This window comes from Tasmannia lanceolata, unplaced genomic scaffold (genome assembly GCF_043159265.1).
Source record: "Tasmannia lanceolata isolate RefF3 unplaced genomic scaffold, GAP_Taslan_0.1 ptg000054l, whole genome shotgun sequence".
Lineage (NCBI taxonomy): Eukaryota > Viridiplantae > Streptophyta > Magnoliopsida > Canellales > Winteraceae > Tasmannia > Tasmannia lanceolata.
The window spans coordinates 1,473,135-1,493,387 of record NW_027518731.1 but is presented as its reverse complement, the minus strand read 5'-3'; the positions used below and the strand labels follow the sequence as shown (position 1 = coordinate 1,493,387).

The 20,253-nt window shown below is 37.1% G+C and overlaps 1 protein-coding gene and 1 non-coding gene across 3 annotated transcripts; one reads left to right on the top strand and one right to left on the bottom strand.

Moving 5' to 3' along the window:
* The first annotated feature begins 634 nt into the window (after window positions 1-634).
* Window positions 635-13,194, top strand: LOC143864776 (uncharacterized). 2 transcript variants are annotated; one of them, XM_077375595.1, is made up of 10 exons: window positions 635-765; window positions 2,351-2,484; window positions 6,673-6,817; window positions 7,200-7,327; window positions 8,895-8,966; window positions 10,152-10,278; window positions 10,363-10,508; window positions 10,796-10,837; window positions 12,123-12,335; window positions 12,764-13,194. In XM_077375595.1, the coding sequence occupies exons 2-10, from the start codon at window positions 2,374-2,376 to the stop codon at window positions 12,830-12,832; spliced, it is 1,053 nt and encodes a 350-aa protein (XP_077231710.1). In that variant the 5' UTR covers window positions 635-765; window positions 2,351-2,373; the 3' UTR covers window positions 12,833-13,194. The 2 variants fall into 2 exon arrangements, with proteins under 2 accessions (XP_077231710.1, XP_077231709.1); XM_077375594.1 differs by having other exon boundaries at window positions 673-765; window positions 2,346-2,484.
* A 1,531-nt stretch (window positions 13,195-14,725) lies between these two features.
* LOC143864913 (U6 spliceosomal RNA) lies at window positions 14,726-14,828 on the bottom strand. The gene has a single exon (XR_013241376.1). It is a non-coding gene; the product is annotated as a U6 spliceosomal RNA (small nuclear RNA).
* Window positions 14,829-20,253: the final 5,425 nt, after the last annotated feature.

The following is a 20,253-nucleotide window of genomic DNA, read 5'->3' as shown; positions in this document are numbered from 1 at the left end:
AAAAAAAGTTTTCCAGGAAATATTTTTTCTCAAGAATTTTCTGGCAATGAACCCTTTTTATTTGTCTTCTTGTAAAAAATGATTTTATTAGGAAGAAAAGACAAGCAAAAGAGGGTGGAAATATTGTCAGTTTTTAAAAAGATGACCAATAATAGATTAAAAGGGGGTGGAAAACTGGAAATATCATTTCTCGTTTTATTTTATGGGATAATTACATTTACACCCCCTCTAGTTTATGACACATCCACTTCCACCCCTATAGTTTAAAACGTGACAAATACACCCTGTAGTTTCAATTTGTTTAAGGTTTGCCCCCTCAGCTGAAGGTTCGTCCATAGATTGAAGGGTTAGGATGATCCGATGAAGCTGATTTTTTGGGCATACCCTATCTATGTCAGGACCCATCAAATGAACACTTTCGATCATCCAAATAATGTGGGCCCATACCCAAATCCAAACAGCTCCATCGGGTCATCCTAACCCTTCAATCTATGGACGAACCTTCAGCTGAGGGGCGGGGCAAACCTTAAACAAATTGAAACTACAGGATGTATTTGTCACGTTTTAAACTATAGGGGTGAAGTGGATGTGTCAGAAACTAGACGGGTTATCCCATATTTTATTTTTTCCACATGTTTTAGTCTGGGTACCTTCCTTGAAATTCCACCCCCCCCCCGGGACGGAAATGCTTCGATATTTAGGTCAGAGGGTTCGGAGCTCAAGCCCCCAAAACCTCTCTCTTCTCGGAACTCGTTTTCTTCTCAGGTATACCAAACAAACCAAAGAAAAAAAAAAAATTTCTTCCTCTTTTGTTACTGCAAAAGGCCTCTCTTTATTAATTTTGAATTTGTTATTGCAAGTTTATCTAACCTCTCTGTGTATTTCTAGGGTTTGTAGTCTTGCTTGTACCTTGTAGTTTCGCTTGCTTTTTAATTGGATCAGTTTCTAGAAGATTTTCACATTTTTTTCTCATTTCGTAAGAAATCTTGAATGAGGCACTGAATGCAAGATTGTGAATAATGGCTAATATAGTTCAAAGTTAGTAAAGATTGTATTTTTGGTTTTTTTCCCTGTAAAACCCTAATTTGAAGAAAAAAAAACTGTCCCAATTACTCATCGACAATCATGAACTGGCCAAAAAAGTACATTTTTTTTCTTTTTGTATGAAATTTGGATGAAGGCACTGAATGTGAGATTATGGAAATTGGCTAATCTAGTTCAAAGATCGTATTTTTGGATTTTTGTCTCTAAATTCCTAATTTGAAAAAAGAAAGTTTCCCAATTACTCATGGACAATCATGGAATGGCCAAAAAGTACATTTTTCCTTCTTTTTGTAAGAAATCTTGATTAAGGCACTGAATGTGAGATTATGAATATTGTCTAAGCTGGTTCCAAGTTAGTAAAAATTGGATTTTTGTCTGTAAATCCCTAATTTGAAAAAGAAACGAGACTAATTACTCGTCACCAATCTTGAAATGACCAAAAAGTACATTTTTTCTTTCTTTGCATAAGCAATTTTGATTAAGGCACTGAATGTAAGATTTGAATATTGGCTAAACTAGTTCAAAGTTAGTAAAAGTTGGATTTTCTCTGTAAATCCCTAATTTGCAAAGAAGAAAGAGAAAAAGAAAAAGAAAAAAAAAACCCAATTACTCATCGACAATCATGAAATAGCCAAAAAGTACATTTTTCTCCTTTTCATAAGAAATCTTGATTAAGCATTGAATGTAAGATTATGAATATTGGCTAATCTGGGTTTCCTATTATATAATGGAGAATGCTAGATTCGCAGGTGCCCTTGCAAAAAAAGGGGGGCAAAGGGTGCCCCCATTGGTCAAATTCCATTAGGGCTCTTTCTTGTCAACTGCACAGTGAAAGAATAAGCCGAGAAAAGCGCGCGGGGGGGGGGGGGGGGGTTGTGTTGGGGGTTGCTTCTTGTACCCTTGGAGGAGCTTATTCTGCGAGGGGGGCACACTTGATTTTTCTTAAAAAAGATAGTTGTGATCAACCGTCAACTTAGATAAGCAACCGACTGACCGATGGCCGAGCCCTTTACCCCCTTTTTTTTTGGCAAGGGCGACTGTGAATCTAGCATTCCTCTATATAGATTACCTTGAAATTAAACAGAACTTCTAATATTGCATATTTTGCCTGCTTTTTAAGAGTAGTCAGCCCTGTCTCAGCATATCTCATATAAGCTTTTGTGGTTTCCTATAGTGCATTACATCGTTATATGAATTACCTTGAAATTATAACAGAACTTCTAATAATGCATATTTTACCTGCTTTTAATAGTAGCGAGCCCTTTCTCACCTATCTCATTTAAGATTTTGTGGTTTCCTAGAGCAGATTTCTCAGAGAAGGTTGAGAAAATGGTAGAGAACGATACGAATCACATCACCTGGGTGCTTTTTTGTGGCCCTCATTGGCCTGCTTCTCAAAATTACACTAGGGAATATTTACATAACTATCCATTTATCCAGGTACTTTGGTCTACAACCCTTCTTTATTACCTTATATTCCCTCTGATTTGAACCCATGGTTTCCTATGTATTTATGGGGCTAAATATTTGTATGTGAATCTATTAATAAATGTTTCTCCCATGCTTTACATTGGTCAACAACCAACCAGCTCTAGTTTAGTTCTTCAATATTCTTACAGGTAGGAGCTGAAAAACGGATTCTTGCATGGTGTTTTTCTTAGTCATGTCTCTTGGTGTATTAGATTTCAAGCAGAAGCATAACAAGGCCACCTTTTAGGGTTTATTTCATTTTGTATTTGAAAACTGATAATTTGGGCTTGTGAAGCAATAATCTTTTTGAAAACTATGGCCCTGTTAATTTAAGATATGTCTACCGATTGTGAGTGCCGAACCTATCATTAAATGCAAAATTATGTTTAAATTTGAGTCCAGTAATCTGTTTTGCACTCACAATTGGTTTTCATAATCTAAAACGAACAAGGCCTAAATGGCACTGGAATTTAGATTCTCATCTAATCTTATGATTGTGTGATTCTTTTATGTTGCTGTGAGAGGAATCAATATGAAGAAGAACATTTTCCTTCTCTAGGATCCACACACCCTTAGAATCTATACAATCCAAATATCGGGTCAATGTTCTGCTTCCTTCTCATGCTTCTCTGACACAACTTTGTATTATACATAATATTACATTTGCTGCTATGGCCGACCCCAACTAGTTTGGGACAAAGGCTTTGTTGAGTTGAGTTGAGTTGTACATTTGTTACTATGGTATAGTGGGTTCAAGTGATGGTATTGTGTGGTTAAGTTAGTAGGGGCATTATTGTAACTTACACTATTTTTTTAACCGATTGGCCACCCCAGGTCAATCACTTTCATTTCCCCCAAATTCATCTTTCTCTATTTCCATTTTCTCTTTTCTTGCATTCCTCTTCTTTTCACCATGTCACTTGGTATCAGAGCAATCTGATCCTCTAATGACTATTCTATTGCTTCTCTGATCTCATTTTATTTATTTCTTCTCCTTTCTAACTGCTCCTTGCTGGTGCATCTCACATCTCTTCATCCTAGGGTTAACCGACTTCCTCGATTAACCTTGTGCAATGCAGCATCCTATATGAGTTCCTGCTGTAAGTGGTGCACAAATTCAGATCTGTGTGATCTGATATAGGTATGTGTGACCTGCTGGTCAGTGATTTCAGATCTATGTTGATCTGATTCGGCGTAGCCGTATGCAATTAAAGATACAGATCATTGTGCACTTGATCCGTAGGTGTTGAGTAATTATTGTAGTGACTGTTGTTAATTATTGTGCATTTGATCCATGTTAACTTACCAACTTCTCCAAAAGTAATTAAGCTTTTGGAGTAACTGGTAGTTTCACATGGTATCATCAGAGCAAAGGTCCTGAGTTCAAACCTCCCGGATAGCAAACTTCCACATGCAATGGCCAAACCCAAAAGAAGGGCCACATGTGCCACGTGTAGGCCAACCCAGAAAGAGGGGCCACCCGTGAGGGGGAGTGTTAAAGTATAAGGGGTCGTTTGGATACGCGGATTTTAGAATCCGGGATTTCTTCAAAATTGTAGCTAAGAGACAAGAGAAGAAGCGGACCAGCCGTCGTTTTTGACTTCTCGCCCTTCTTTCCGTCAGCAAGAGAGTAGCAGATCCTCCCATATTTCCAGGTTTTAGAAATCTCAGGATGCAGGTGAGATTTTTAAAACCTGATTTTCTCACTTAAAATCCAAGAAACGCTGTCAAGACAGCATACAACAGCTTGATCATGAACACTCTTTTACACTGTTTTCAAACTAAAAATCTGGATTCTAAAATCCGCGTATCCAAACGGCCCCTAAAAGATTAAAAACGCCTTTCTCCAACAGCTTAAGCTTTTGGAGAAGTTGGTAAGTTAACAACTGTGTTGAGAGTATTGAGTTTTCTAATCGAACGGCTCAGATCCTATGCTGCTGGGAAAACATTATTAATGTTTTGATCGTGTTTTGTGATCAGATCCGCCTTCTTTTGTGTTGATCGGGCCCTAGAGATCCGATCTGGACCGTGGCATATGAAGTTCTGATCGTGGCATATGTCATTCTGATCGTGGCATATGACATTCTGATCGTGTAATCAGATCTGCCTCTCTTTTTCCAGTGTGATTGTGTCCGGAGACCAGATCTAGATCTGTTTTCATTTTGTGAGTGGGATCCTGCTTCTTTGTTGAGGTGATCATTAGTTCTTCTTGGTTGGCAATTATAGATAGTACTGCCAATTCCAAATCTGTTGTGAGACGCTCAAGGGACATGGTTGGTCAACAGATTACATCTGTAAAGTTGAATGGGAACAATTATTTATTTAGGTTCAATCCTTCAAAATTTTTACTGGTGCCAAAGATATGATAAAATTTTTAACCTATGCTCCTCCTAATAATACTTCAAAGGAATATTTTGAGTGGATTAAAGATAATTATCTGATTATGACTTGGTTATTCGACAAGATGGAGCCATCCACAGGCTCTACTGTTATGGAAAGCTTTAGAAGAACAATTTTCTCTGGATAAGAATATCTCTTGAATTTATCAATTATACGAGGATATCCTTATGTTGAAACGAGGTGATAAATCGTTGACTGAGTTTTATAGCACCCTTAAGGGTATGTTGGAAGAACTTACGTCAATCTATAGATTGTTTTGTACATGGAAGGTTTGTAAATTCTGAGTTTGATTCAGAAACCATAAGCTTAAGTTGTTTGTTTTTTCTAAGAGTCCGAGTCATAAACTAGGTGTTAGTATAATTAGAGTGTAGGTAGAAAAGGTGTTGGTTTGTGTCTATTAAAAACTTTATGGGCAGATGTAATGCACACGAATTACAAGTTATACTTTTCTTATTCTACTGGAATTTCCAGTAAGTGCCCACTGTTTTCGGTGCTACCTATTTCCCCTTCAGTCTTGTTAGCCCGGTCGACTCTCTTAGTGTTCAATCATCATCCATTGAATTAGTTTCAGTCCTTGCTCTGAATTTCCAAAGAAAAGAATTTCTCAATAAAATTCTAGCTAGTGATAGAATTATTTGCAGGTGCCTTAGCAGATTATGAAAGATAGAGTTAACCTGTGAACAAAGCTTCGCTCTACATTTCAGACTTTTCAGAGTTTTGAGATCTTCCCGATCTGAAAGTTTATCGGCCTGCAATGTAATGCAATCTGGAATTTTCAGAGATCTGAAACCTCAAGGAACTAAAAAGATCTGGATTCTAAATTTTGTGGAGCCTGAAAATTTTGGTCCTCTGAATTTTTCTGTGCAGAAAATCCGTAAAGGTGGTAAGTTCCTTTGGCTATTTTCAGCATGTTGGTGACTGAAAATTTATTTTACAGTCATACTTGCATCATTTCATCTACTGGAATTCTGCCGATATGTCCTTATTCATTACCACCCTCATATTAGACGATTCTCATCATTTGTGAGCAAAAATTTGGTTCCTATCTATGTCAAAATATCTATGATTTGTGGACACGGACACGAGTGTCGCATGTCGACACGGACACGAAGTGTTGGACACGGCAAACTCCCAAAATTTAGAAACAAGGACACGGCTAAAATAGAAAGTACATATAATCATGATTTGTGGACACAGATTTGTGCACGGATACGGGGTATTTGACATTGAAAACCCTAAAAATCTAGAAATAGTGGCACACTCATACACGCACATACATATAAAGTCAGTAACACTTCTAGCAGTAAACTTAAAAGTGTCTAAAGGAGTGTCGACACGTGTGGACACGGGTGTTGTGTCGGACACGACACGACTCGTGTGTCTGCAATAAATTCAAAGTGTCGGCCAAATCTTAGCAAAATATAGCGATTTTATTGCTGTATTTTTGGGTCAATGACAAAATCCTGATGTAATCCCAAGAATTTAAAAATTATAGTGGTATTTTCATTTATCACGATAATATCACGATATTTTTACGTTATTTTATGATATTTCCCCCTTGACTTTATATATTTTTAAATAATTTTATTTTATCATTTTTTCCCGATATATACCCGAAAAAATGAAGAAAATAATACATCCCAAGATTTTCCCTTGCCGAGAAATTCCCAGAGAACGATATTTTTGACATAGGTTCCTATTTCTTGGATATTGGCTATAATGTGATTTTTCTAAATAAATATCATTTGATTCTCGCAGGTTGATGATGTACCTCATGATGATGTGCCTGATGCTATTGGGAAATACCACATTTGTGTAGTGAAAAACAGACGCTTGGATTCCGAAGTCATTACCCGTGCAAATAAAATGAAGCTTATATTACAGTTTGGTGTTGGACTTGAAGGTAAATCTTTTACCATAAAAAATAGCTGCTAGGGAGACCGAGAGTGGAACCCAACAAATCCCTACATGCCACATGGTATGGGAGGGGTAGTTTTGCGATTTTAAGGGACAGCAAGCCTAGAAAAGAGGAACATGATTGCTATCATGTGAAAAGGCTATTTGTTCAGTGTCACTCTCGGTCCCAAAATCGGTTTCCATATCATTATTCTTTTTTATTACAACTTGGTTTAAGCTTTCAGAAGCTCTGTGTCTGCCTCCTTTTCCTTTATTAACTTTTGTAGTTCTGTTGCAATGAACTTTTTTTTTGTATGTTCTCATTTAATGTGCTAATCAGACTTTCAATCGACATAGTCTATGTATGAGACACCATTTCTTGCTCATAGGTGTTGATGTTGATGCTGCTACACGATGTGGAATCAAAGTTGCGAGACTTCCTGGTGATGTGACTGGAAATGCAGCCTCATGTGCAGAAATGGCCATATATTTGATGTTGGGCCTTCTCCGAAAGCAAGTAGGTTAATTTAAACCAATAATCTAGATGCCGTCCTGTTGTGCAGCTTACTCCAACTACTTAGGTTAATTTAGCAAGCAGGTTAATTAAACCCATTCGCAGTACTATGCAAGATACCATGGCACGCAGATCATCTCCCCCCTTAACCAGTTTTGCTTGTCTCAGCTGACATCTGGATTTATCAATGTTTCTTCCCTATCTACTCCTTTAGCCAGCTTATCCACATCCTTCGTTTGCCGACTGCTTCCATGTGTTGGAATGAAGGCTTGATCTGCTCCACCAGGTCTCTAATTTTATCTATGATGACAGCAAGCTTCCATGGACCAACGGCTTTGCTGGTCGTGGTCACTCATGCAATAACATTGGACGAGTCACCTTCGATGATGAGCAGCCCGTTTACAAACCATTTGAGACCCCACAATAATGCTTTTGCTTCAGCCTCATTTGCATCTCACACACCTGCCGTCCTGAAAAAGATACAAAATAGTCCCCCAATGCCAGCAAACCCCAATTTAGTTTTGTCCAGCCTGGGGGTGGAGGAGACCACTTTTGAGTTATTTTCGTGGTCCTTCTCTTCTCTTGTATTACTATTCTCCAATTTCTAAGAACCTCTCCAATTCTTTAACCGGGTTCTTCTTTGCCTGTCCTACCCAATTGGATGATATCTGTTTTGATGTTTTGGACAATATTTCCCCACTGTCTCTCCTTTTCTTTGAATATCCATTTGTTCCTCTCTTTCCATAGATTCCAAATCATGGCGAAAGGAACAAACTTCCATCTTGTTTGGCCTGTCTCTCCTAATGGTCCTCTGCTCCAATCCACCAAGATCTGTTTTATAGATCTTTGAAGGGACCACGAGCTTTCAAAGCTTTTGATTGTCATAATCCAAAGACCATAAGTAAAGGAGCATTGAACCATTAGATGTTCTATTGATTCTTCCCTGTTCCTGGATTTTCCTTTCTCTAACCTATCACATGTTTTGATCTTTCTCTTAGCCACCATCCATGCAAATGCCACTACATGGGGAGATGCCCGAGATTTCCATACCCAATTGCATCGAAATTCTCTTCGAAGTAATGAAGCCAACCTGTAGAAAAAAGAACGAACCGAAAAGGATACCGAAGGGTCCGGCATCCAAATCCGTCGGCCTTGATTGTTAGTTGAATAATAGCAAGAATATTGATGTGACACAAGGTTTGCTAGACATCCTATATCTTCATCCGTTAGGTTGCGCCTAAGCCTAGTGGACCACACTAAATTCCCGTCCCCTCCCCCATTTCCATGTAGTCACTCACCGTTGCCTCCCTGTTTTTCGCTCAAAGGTATAGGCTCGGAAATGCATGACATAGACATGACTCTCCTAACCAAATTTACCCAAAAACATTTGAATTTTGTGTATATCGTCACTGTTCTTAGTCTATATAAATATTCTTTTATTATATTTGAAATAAAGGTTAGTAAAACATCTTAGCACTCCTTTAATTGCTTACAAGGACGAACACTTGTTTTATTTCTTCTTATAACATTTTCTTGTAGACTGAAGTTTTTTCATATATTATTGCCGCAGAAGGAGATGGAGGTAGCTGTAAAGCAAAGAAGGCTAGGAGAGCCACTCGGAGACACCCTCCTTGGGAAAACAGTATGTATTGTTTTTCTTGTTCGTGGCTCTTTAATATGTATCTTATTTAAATTTTGTGTTTCCTCTTTTTCCATTTTACTATACTGCTCTTTAATATGTATCTTATTTAAAACCCTCCTTGGGATTCGATTGGCATGCCATGCATGCATTCTTGCATGTGCAAATATATGTTTTTTCTTTTTTCCCCATCATGATATGCATATGTGTGTACGCATGTATGTATGCATCTATGTGCATCTATGCTATGTATGCATGCATGTCTGTATCCATCTGTATATGCGGATTCTTATTTGTGTATGTATACATGTGCATGATGGGATATGGAGACAAATATCATTGGATGGCTTTGGATAAGCTGTGCAAGAAAAAAGGAGGAATCAATACTAAGTCTTTGGTTGAGATTTGCAAGGCTTTTAGATTAAATCTATTCATTGATGAAATTTTCTTTATGGAGCGAATTTATGACGACTTGCTATCTTAGGAATTTCATGAACTTTTCCTAAAGTTGGAGACTTTAATATGTGGAAAGATATGATAAGCATGGAAGAACTCTAGTTTTCCAATGCAAAATGGATAATAGGCAAGGAGAACATTCAGTTCTGGACTGATAGATGAATTAGTAACAGGCCTTTGTTGGAATATGTTGATAGCTCTTCTTTAATCAACTCAAATTTGCTCACACACACATAATGCATACACACATTTATCTATTTATCTGTGCATGTGATACAATAAATTTTGATGTCAAAGTAAGTTTCGAAACCTAAGAATTGATTTGGTACCATATCTGAGAGGATGAGATTGTGATGTTTGTGTCAAGATAAATCCAAGGTCAATGCCTGGATGCAATACAATAATTAACTAGGAAGTGATGTAGAAATTGCATCCCCTTTCTTGAGGACATACTTACAGTCGAATCACCAAAGCTTTCCAATAAATCAGCATATCTCCACCCTCTCATCCGATTAAACCTGTCCACAAATTTCCCGTACCCAGTTAATCTTCTCACTCATGACTGAAAACCTAGTATGAGTGTCAGTTGTCAACTGTCAACCCCACCTTCCAGTTGGATTGCACAATCCTAGCTTTTGTCACATATTTTGCTAATTTTCTCATTTTCAATCACCATATGCTAGCCATTGTCCTCATGATCTCTCATCAGAAGATACTCTTTTCTTCATACAGGTCTTTATTTGTGGATTTGGAAACATTGGTATTGATCTTGCAAAGCGTTTGCGACCATTTGGTGTAAGAATTCTTGCAACTAAGCGTAGTTGGGCGTTGGATTTGACGGACTCTAGCCAATCAAATGGTATGAAATAAAAATTTATACAAGCTGTTTAGTTTGTGCAATGCCAATCATGTGGTGTGGAATTTCTTATTCGTTACCTGTTAGGTTCTAGTGATAAATCTCCATCATCCAGCATCAAACATGGTGACATAAGTGATCTGGTCGATATGAAAGGTGGTCCGGAAAATCTTTATGATTTTGCTAGAGAGGCCGACATAGTGGTTACTTGCTTGGCCTTGAACAGTGAAACGGTCAATCTTGTCTCCTTTATTTTTTTTCTTTCTTATGGGCTATATATATTATAGGAGGAATGCTAGATTCACAGGCGCCCTTGAAAAAATGGGAGCAAAGGGCGCCCCTATTGGTCAGCTTTCATTAAAGACATTTAAGACCGTAATTTTCTGTGCCATCTTTAGTGGATGTTGACCAATGAGGGCGCCCTTTGCTCCCTTTTAGCAAGGGCGCCTGTGAATCTAGCATTCCTCATATTATAGCTATCTGAATCTGAAGTATATTCTTTTGCTGATATAACTTTCAGGTTGGCATTGTGAACAAGAAGTTCATCTCTTCAATGAGACGGGTTTGTAGTCTAAAACTAAATTTATTCTTGTTGACATCTTATTTCTTGTTTGAAATATTTTTTTTTTTAGGGAATTGCTAGCGTTCATCGCAAGTTCATCGCAAAAGGCTTTTCGTGGCTGGTCTGTCACACTTCAGACCAGCTGTTGTCTCCATTCACGAGGTGGCTGGTCTGAATTGCAACAGACCAGCCGCAAAAAGCCTTTTGCGATGGAGCTTAGCAAATCCCTTTGTTTTATTTTCATTAAAAGGCATCTGCTGTTATAAGCTAGGCGTTAAATTTGAAAACTGATAAAAAACTTTGAGAATGATAGATACATATGGGTGCTACAAATTTGCAACTTTTAGTTCTTAATTTCCTGTACCTCTATATGTGGATACTATTTCTCTGGAAATTCTGCTCGCCCACCCTAAATTTTGGGCTTTCCGAGTGTCATGGTTTGACATTTCGGTTTCGCCCACAACTGGAAATTTTGAAAGAAAAATTAAAAATGAAATTTGGCCGAAATTTCTGAAATCCTGAAATTTCGGACATTTTGGCCGAAATCTGGCCAACACCGAAATTTGTACTTTCGGTGTTGGCCCCGGCCGAAATTTCGGTATTTCAGCCGAAATTTAAAACCATGCCTATTGTATGATGTAGAGCCTATTCATATCATCCAGACCAGTTTGGTACATGGGAAACAATCAACACAATATGTTGTGCTATAATTGCTTTTCTAATTAGGCTGTACTATAATTCATATGCTTTATTCTTCTATAGAAAATATCAACTGTAAATAGCAATTTACACGAGCAACTTGACTTATACAGTTATTCTCGGACTATGCAGCTAATCAATTGCATATCAAGTTCCTAGCAAAGGCCTTGCTAGAAATAAAGGGAATTTAGGCTGTACTATAATTCATATGCTTTATTCTTCTATTGAAAATATCAACTGTAAATATCAATTTACACGAGCCACTTTACTTACACAGTTATTCCCGGACTATGCAGCTAATCAATTGTATATCAAGTTCCTAGCAAAGGCCTTGCTAGAAATAAAGGGAATTTCTTCCGCATAATTTTCCCATTTTAAATTGGTCATTTAATTTCTATTGTATAAGAGTATATCTACGCCTTGAACAAGCCTGGTCATTTTATTATATAATAAACATTATGATAAGGAACATGCATTTATGATATCTTACATATTAAATTAACAGGTTGCACATTCACTTTATGATATCTTACATATTAAATTAACAGGTTTCACATTCACTTCTCTAACTTTGTTTTGTTTCTAGGGTTCTCTTCTAGTAAATATTGCTCGAGGAGGTCTCCTAGACTATGAATCTGTTTCTTATCACCTTTCAACGGGTCACTTGGGTGGATTAGGAATTGATGTTGCTTGGGCTGAACCATTTGATCCTGATGATCAAATTTTGAAGTTTCCGAATGTACTCATCACACCTCACGTAGCTGGGGTCACCGAATATTCTTATAGAACTATGGCTAAGGTAGTCACTAATCAATCTTGTTCACATTCATTCATTTTGGAGAATAAATAATTTTCATGTTAAGTTAGCTTTTGATAACTGGGTTAAAATTGATAATAAATGATTTGAACCAATAATATCTGGTAATCCATAAATACGTAGACACACGCACAAATACACACACACACAGGCTGCTGATATTCACTCCACCATGTTTTGATAATGGGGCGAACTCACCTTGTCTTCTATTATTTAATTAGCTGTCAAAGGCTATTATAATTCCCGAAAAGCTCTCAGCAGCTAATTAAAAAAGAAATGACAAAAAAAAAAAAAACCATTTAATTGGGCTCGATGTATTTTTGAGAAAAAAGAAAAAAACAATCAATCGAGCAAAAAATTACCCTTAAAACAAATTTGTTATATTATCTTAGTGTCATCTGATGAATCAGGTTGTTGGTGACTCTGCTCTTCAACTTCACGCAGGATCCCCATTGACAGGAATCGAGTTCGTAAACTAAAAAACAAGGCGGAAACACACGGGTCATGAAGCTTTCTATTTCACTACGCATCCATTCAGATAATACTGCAAACAATGGTAATAATCAGATTATAGATGTATAATTTTTGTCATCACATGATGATAAATCACTTTGCAGGACAATGCTTCCTTCCAGTATAGTTTCTTATAGGGGTGTAAACGGATCGAATTTGAATCGGATATGGCTATATCCGAATTCGGATTCGGATTCGAATTTGACGGATATTTAATATCTATTACTGAATTCGTATCCGCCGGATATTGTTCGAATTCGGATATTATCCGTATCCGTTTATCCTGTAAATTCGAACATTTTATTGCAGCACTTTATCTTTCTTCTCATTCTTACTCTTCAAATGAATTTTCCAAACCCTAAAACCAGACCTCTACTTTCTCTTCACAAAATTAACTCTCAAACCCTAAAATATATGAGATTCTCTTTTTCCTTTTAAAACAAAGGCAGAAAGAGAGAATGATGGTGTTCGTAGTGGTCTTTGGGTTTTATCTTTATTTCTTTTGTGTGTATATGATGGAATGGGTTGGGCTATTTTGAACACGGAAAGTGGGGGTGCTAATTGTGGAAGATGAAGAGAAATGGGGATGGAGATGGGGATTGGGTTAGAGATGGAGGTGGCTGTGAGAAGGTGGAGATGGGCGGCAGTGGATTTTTGTGGGGTTGAAGGCACCAAGAAATGCCGAAGATGGTGTCTTAGCCTCCTCATTTCTTCTCTCACTTGCTTCTCCTTGCAAGCCTTAGAAGTCCCCTATTTTAATTACATTTTGGGTTTTTATATAACCCTAAGTTGGAAAATTGATATGAGCCGTCCATTTACCATCAATGACTTAGATGGCCTTTTTGCTTTAGAATTCTCTAGAAACTATGACGTCTTCTTTCAATCATCATCATTCATTTGTTTCTTTCATCCTACAGGCCACATTTGTTGCTTCATAAAGAAGTTATGTCAAACTCCAAGAATTCCCTTAAAATGAGAGATTACTTCATTTCCTACCCAAAGTACTTTTTGTTTTTTGTTTTTTTCTAAAATGAAAATTCACTTTTCTTTTGGAAACAAAAAATAATGTGTCATTACTAAAAATAAATATTAATGATATTATTAATAATAAATAAAAATGATTTACGTCTCGGATTCGGATGTTAACCGGATTGGATATACCATTTACCAGATTTGCATCCGCTAAGAGCCGGATATCTCATAAACGGATTCGGCTAATATCCGCTTGAAACGGATCCGGATAATATTCGCTTTAAACGGATTCGGATGCGGACGGTAATCGAATATCCATTTACACCCGCAGTTTCTTGGGAAGGCAAAGGGAAAATCCTAATGTAAAACTTCCTAGAAAATAATTAGTTCAGATAGTTCCAATTCATTGTTTGTCTTTATGAAGAAATTGGCCAAGATTTATGCCCTAATTTGCATGCAAGCTAAAAATACTGGTGGGACTTTCTATTAGGGGCTGTCTGGATGTACGGTAATAGTTTTTTGGAGAAAAAAGATTCCATGGAAAAAATAATTCCAGGGCCTAGCCGGGTAGAAATTTTCCTAGAAAGCAGTGTTTGAACTTTTTTCCCCAAAAGAATATCTAAGGACCTGTTTGAATTGAGGATTTGCCCAGAAAGCAGACTTAACTGTTTTTGTGAAGTGCTGGGATTTAATAACTTTTTTTTTTGAGATAAATCTCAGCGCTTCATGAAAAAGTGAAACCTGGTTTCAGGCGACACAACCTCTTGAATTGCAGCAAAAACACTTTTTTGTGGATCAAATTTTCCTTGGATTTTTCTCATTTCCATAAGAGGGAAATTATATGGTTTTGTCTATAGGGATTTCATCATAATTTTTTTTTTGAAAATTATAATTAGGACAATTTCTCGATTTGCGCGTGTCATCCTTGTGCAGGGCCATGCTGATCTTCGCTGTATCGTTCCAATTTTATCGGATTTCATCATAAATTAAGGTTCCTCTAAATAAAACTTGAATCACAGTATTTGAATAAATTAAACTAACTGGACATTTTGAGAATATGGGTTTTTATATGGTGTAAGCTCCTAAAGATTGTATGATTAGGGTAATAAGTTGTAACAGAATGACCAACGGAATAGATGGAAGTGTGTTCCAAAATTTTAGACACATGGAAAAGTTGCTATTAATGGATTGGGGCATTTTGAAAATGAGGCCAACTATCACTTTAGGGTCAATTCTAATTAGCAACAGTGAGTTCCACATGAGGTCATGTGACTAATTAGAACCGTTCATCTTGTTGACTATCATGAGGCCACCAAAATGATCTTGGCCCCGGCTCTGTTTGGTTGCGGGTATTTACCTTGCAGTCAGTGGCGGAGCCAGGATTTATACATAAGGGGGGCAAAATAAGATAATATATTTAATCCAAAAAAAATTACATTGTTAATGAAAAACTCACTACAGCTGTCATCGACGAGTCGATTATGTTCTGAAAGCAATGCATGATTGTTTCATTATCAATGCTACAAAATATATCATTTTCAATGTAAGTAATCAAACTATCAGTCATCTATTGGTCTGCCATCCGATTCCATAAATTTCTAGGGTTTTATCATAAATATCTAGGGCAAATCTCATCAATCAAATGCTTTAGTCTTCAGAAATACGAAAAATACAAGAAAAAAGAAAAAAAAATCTGCCCTTACCTCCTCCTTATTCTTTTTTTTCTTCTTCTTCTTTACTTCTTAGATGAGAGTGGGAGGGGCGAAGTTGAATCGGCTTAAGAGTTGCCTAGTTGGGACGGTGGGACCATGGGAGTGGGGAGGTGCGAGTAGTTTCCAAAGAAAGGAAAAAAGAACTCTATTTTTTTAGTGTGAATTTCAAGATAGGGTTTACTTTAGGGTAGTGATATTTTCCCAATTCCCCCCCTTGATGGATAAAATCACCCCCTTGAGTCCTTGACGTTTTCCTTTAAGTTTCAGAGGTAAAGGAAAACGTAAAAAGTGAAGAATTTATCCTCGTGCAATGAACTAATTTCATGATTCACGAAAAGTATCATTGCCCTACTTTATTTTTATATTTTGCTACTTTTCAACTGATGTTTTCTAGAAAAGCTACTATTCAACTTGTTGTTTTCTAGAAAAGCATAGAAAAACTTTTTCAAAACCTTTAAAACACGTACTTTATTTAGTTTTTTTTTTTTTTTTCAACTCATGGTGGGGGGGGGCAGCTGCCCCGCTTATTACATACGTGGCTCTGCCCCTGCTTGCAGTGTAGTGGTGTAACTAGTCAGCATGAAGGATAGAAGCATTGGATTTACCTAGAAGTTACCTTATAGAACAATGGTAAGTAGTGTTTGGTTGTCTACCTCGTAGAGTAGTGGTAGGGAGCGTCATCACCAACATGGAGAGAGAGAGAGAGAGGGAGAGAGAGAGAGAGGAATTCCCAACAAAAACTACCTTTTTACAGTTTTTGGCTTGGATTTTATTGGGATGAAACAAGGGTGATACATCAGCACACAAGCAATGATTAACTAGGAGACATTCCCGGTAGTCTATTGGGTTTCAATACTATATTGGCAACCAAATAAGGAGTTTTGCTGACGAGGCACCCAAATGCCAAGCAAAACCCATAAGCCATCCCGGCTTTCGTGCAACCATACAGCCCCCAAGAAACAGGGCTCAATTGATCAAAGGGCTAGAATCTTCTGATCGAGACACCCAACAACGAGAAATAGCTTGGCGGACATGATCATGTCTATATGGCACATGCTGGCCGAAAATGATATTAGGAAAGATCCTATTGGAGGATTAATTTTAGCATTTTTCATTGGAAATAACTAGTTTTACAGTTCAACAAAATCTCAAACAAAAATTCAAAAGGAAATGATACTGAATTGGTGGGATATACTATAACTGAGACTCCCCATGATCCTATTGGTGGATTCATTTTAGCATTTTTTTTAAGGAAATAACTAGTTATACAATTCAAGAAAATCTCAAAACGAAAATTCAAAGGGGGATATAGGGATATACCATAATTGAGACCACCCATGTGATGTCAATATCATTAGGAATGTTCATTGGATAGAACCTACGTTGGAGAATCCAATGGATGTGGAAACTTGCTCAATATTTTTACCAACCGTTGATTTGCAAATAATCGATCAAGTGGTTGTGATTGTTCCAATGATATGATGTTATCAATATTGAATCTTGATCATGTCTGTGTGCCGATTGAACGATCAGATCATTTTGACGGCCTTTAGCGAGCCCGATAATTGTTTCTCATAGAAATTTTGTGAGGCCATTCAGATAGAGGGAAGAAATGAGTTTTCCAGTATTTAGCTAACTCATTTTATTTGGATTTTTTTTTTCAACTTTCTAAGAAAATTTCAAGCCAGACTCTGTATTCTATTTCTTGGAACTTTTTTCCAGAGTTTTTTTTCTCCAGATTAGTCCAATAACTGAACTTTTGGGTAGGACTAATGTGTGTATTTTACTATTTTTACTTGAAAGGTATATCTCTTAACCCAAATCAATTCAAGACTAAGGTGTCAGAGCCAATCAATTCAAGCTTTCAAGGCAAAATCAAAGTCATGACTAACTATAAATGGTGTACACTCATAATAGAAAAGCATCTTCGTTAAAAGTCTACAAACCCCTTAACTCATTTTTCCAATTCTGAACAGAACCTCTTCCCAATACCACCTATCTCCATAGTCCAGACCTTATATTTTTGGCCCCTTCCTCCAGATCTAGCCACCATTCAAACAACCCACCTCTATTTATAGACTACCACTACCATTTTTTAAGCCTCCACTACTGGTAGAATCACCTCCAAATATAAATTCCACCCCCATTTTGATTCCTTCACCCCCCCTCAAAACCTAACCACCACCCTCTCTCTCATTACCACACTCCCATCTCCAATACCCACCTCTCCATTTTTCATCATCTCTTTAGCCTAAAATTTTAGACCCACCCAAAAAGAGGAGAGTAAAAAAAAAATGAATGGGTACTCCAAAATCAGACTAGGCACCACAACCAAGTCAAGATCCATAGATTTTTCAGACCTCTCGCTCACCCCAAACTCTAACCCTAATCTCATCCTCCCCTCCAAAACCCAAGACCCCAAACCTACCAACAAGACCCATGATGCTTTACATGAGTATGAACAGGTAGATGATATTGGGGTTATTTCTTCTTCTTCTCAAAGGTTTAGGGCTGAAAATTCAACCATTATTCAGTCTACTGTTAAAAAGGCCTTCTCTTTGAGAAGATCTTCATCAGTTGCAGAGGGGTATTGTAGGATCCATGACCAATCTGATCCCCTTTCTCCTATACATGATGATGTCAACATGCAGACAAGATCCAAGAAGAAGAAAGGCAAGATCCTGAAAGCATGTAAGCGCCTCTTTGGATTACTTTAAGGCCATTGATATTGGCACTACCATTTTTGATAATTGCACTAACTGATCTTGTCTTTTATTATTTAACCAGCTGTCAACAGTTTTACATTTCCCAAAAAGCTATCAGAATTAATAAAATAAGAAAAGACAAGGTGAGTTTGTGCAGTTATCAAAACATGGCAGTGCCTATATTGGCACTACCATGTTTTAACAATTGCACAAGCTTAGCTTCTCTTTTGTTCTTTAATAATCTTTGACGGCTGTTTAAATAAATAAGGACAAGATGAGTTAGTGAAATTAATGGTAGTGCCAACATCAGTGCCCTTTAATTAGATTTCATTGTACAAGTTTCTTTGCTTTTATAGTTGTAATGTCTTTGTTACCCCCTCTTTCCTTTTATTCCCTTCTCCCCATGTTAGAACTTTGAAGAATTAATTAATGCTTAATGTTGCTTTTTGGGTCAATGATGTTATGTTATGGTCTACAATTTCTGGCACTGTTTACTTTACTGTTCTAAGAGAATCTCTTTTTACTATTTTGGGGTTCTTTCTACACTTGTTTCTTTAGATTTTTGCATAGAAGTTTCTCTGTTCTTGTTTCTTTTCTTTTGGATCTTTTATCTCATATTTTCAATTGATGTTATAGCTTTGAAGGATTATCAATTTCAATGAGGGATTTTAACATAAAACTTTCTTTCTCTTTTTCGTTCCTGTTTGACTATTTTTTTTAAAAATAAATCTTTGGTAAAAGGTTGGCTCTTCATAGAAAAATTTATATGTTTGAAAGACTATCAAAATCACCTAGTATGTTCATTTTTTGTGGAGGTATGGTTTCTCTTTTCTCAACTTTTGTACAACTGCCCATCAAAAAACTTTTGTACAACCATTATCTAATTATCACGTGGAGTGTGTTCTTGCCAGGATGAAATTATGGTTTGGTTTTTGTCATTGGGTCTCATTGCACTTTGGTGAAAAGTCCTTGAAGACCAGAGTTTTATATCATTTTCTATAAACACACAGAAACTCGGAGGTAGAGCCTATCCTAAGAGTGTTAAACCCAAGCCCAGCCCAAACACAAGTTGGGCACAAGAGATTTCATTTGAGCCCAAGTCAAGGTTAGCATACCTGGGGAGGAACCTAGCCCAACCCAAAAAAATAACTGAATTAGGCCCATTTGGGTACCCATATTCAGCCGATTCCTGTACCCTAATGCCCCTAAACTTGAACATTAAACATCAAGAAAAACTACTTGATCTTTACTATTCACTTGTAGGAGCTTAGATAAATGTTTTGTTATGGAATTTTCTCAAATTTTATGTATTAGTTCTTTTGATTCATTCTAACTTTGCATTTGGGAAATCACACCAAACATGCAATAATATCATCAAATAACCTGTACCTTATGTCGTGAAATTTGAACCACTAATTTGATTGAGAGAAGGTTTGGTGGTCAAATTGATGGAATTTTCCTTCTAGTATCATTTGAAGGCGCTTCCCATCACCGACAGGATGGTCTACTGAATAGGGGTGCAACTTGGGTCGTGTGGGGTTGAGCTTTTGCTAAAAAATGAATTGGAATAAACCTCAACCCACCCTGATTTTATGGTAAAAGCTCAACCCAAATTCTAAAAAATCGACAAAAGGTGTGCCCCTACTTTCGGACCCTTTTCCCCATTCCAAAATGACCTCTGTTTGGTTGGCCTACGTAAGGTACATATGATGGTTGTTGTGCTGCAACCAAACACTTCTCACTTTTGGATATTTGCATCCCTTTTCTAAACTTCACTTCCTCTATAATCAAACACCCAGTGAGAAATTTTACTTTCCATGGGTTTTATTTTCCTTCCACTCATTTTCTTTTCAATCGCTTCTTTTTGTGTGATTCCAACTCTTCCCATGCACTCTCCTTGCAACCAAATAGGGCCTATTAAGAAGATATTTCACAAGCTTTTGTTGGTAGAATCATCTTGTTGATGCAAGTTGATTCCCATGTGGAAAAAGATATTTT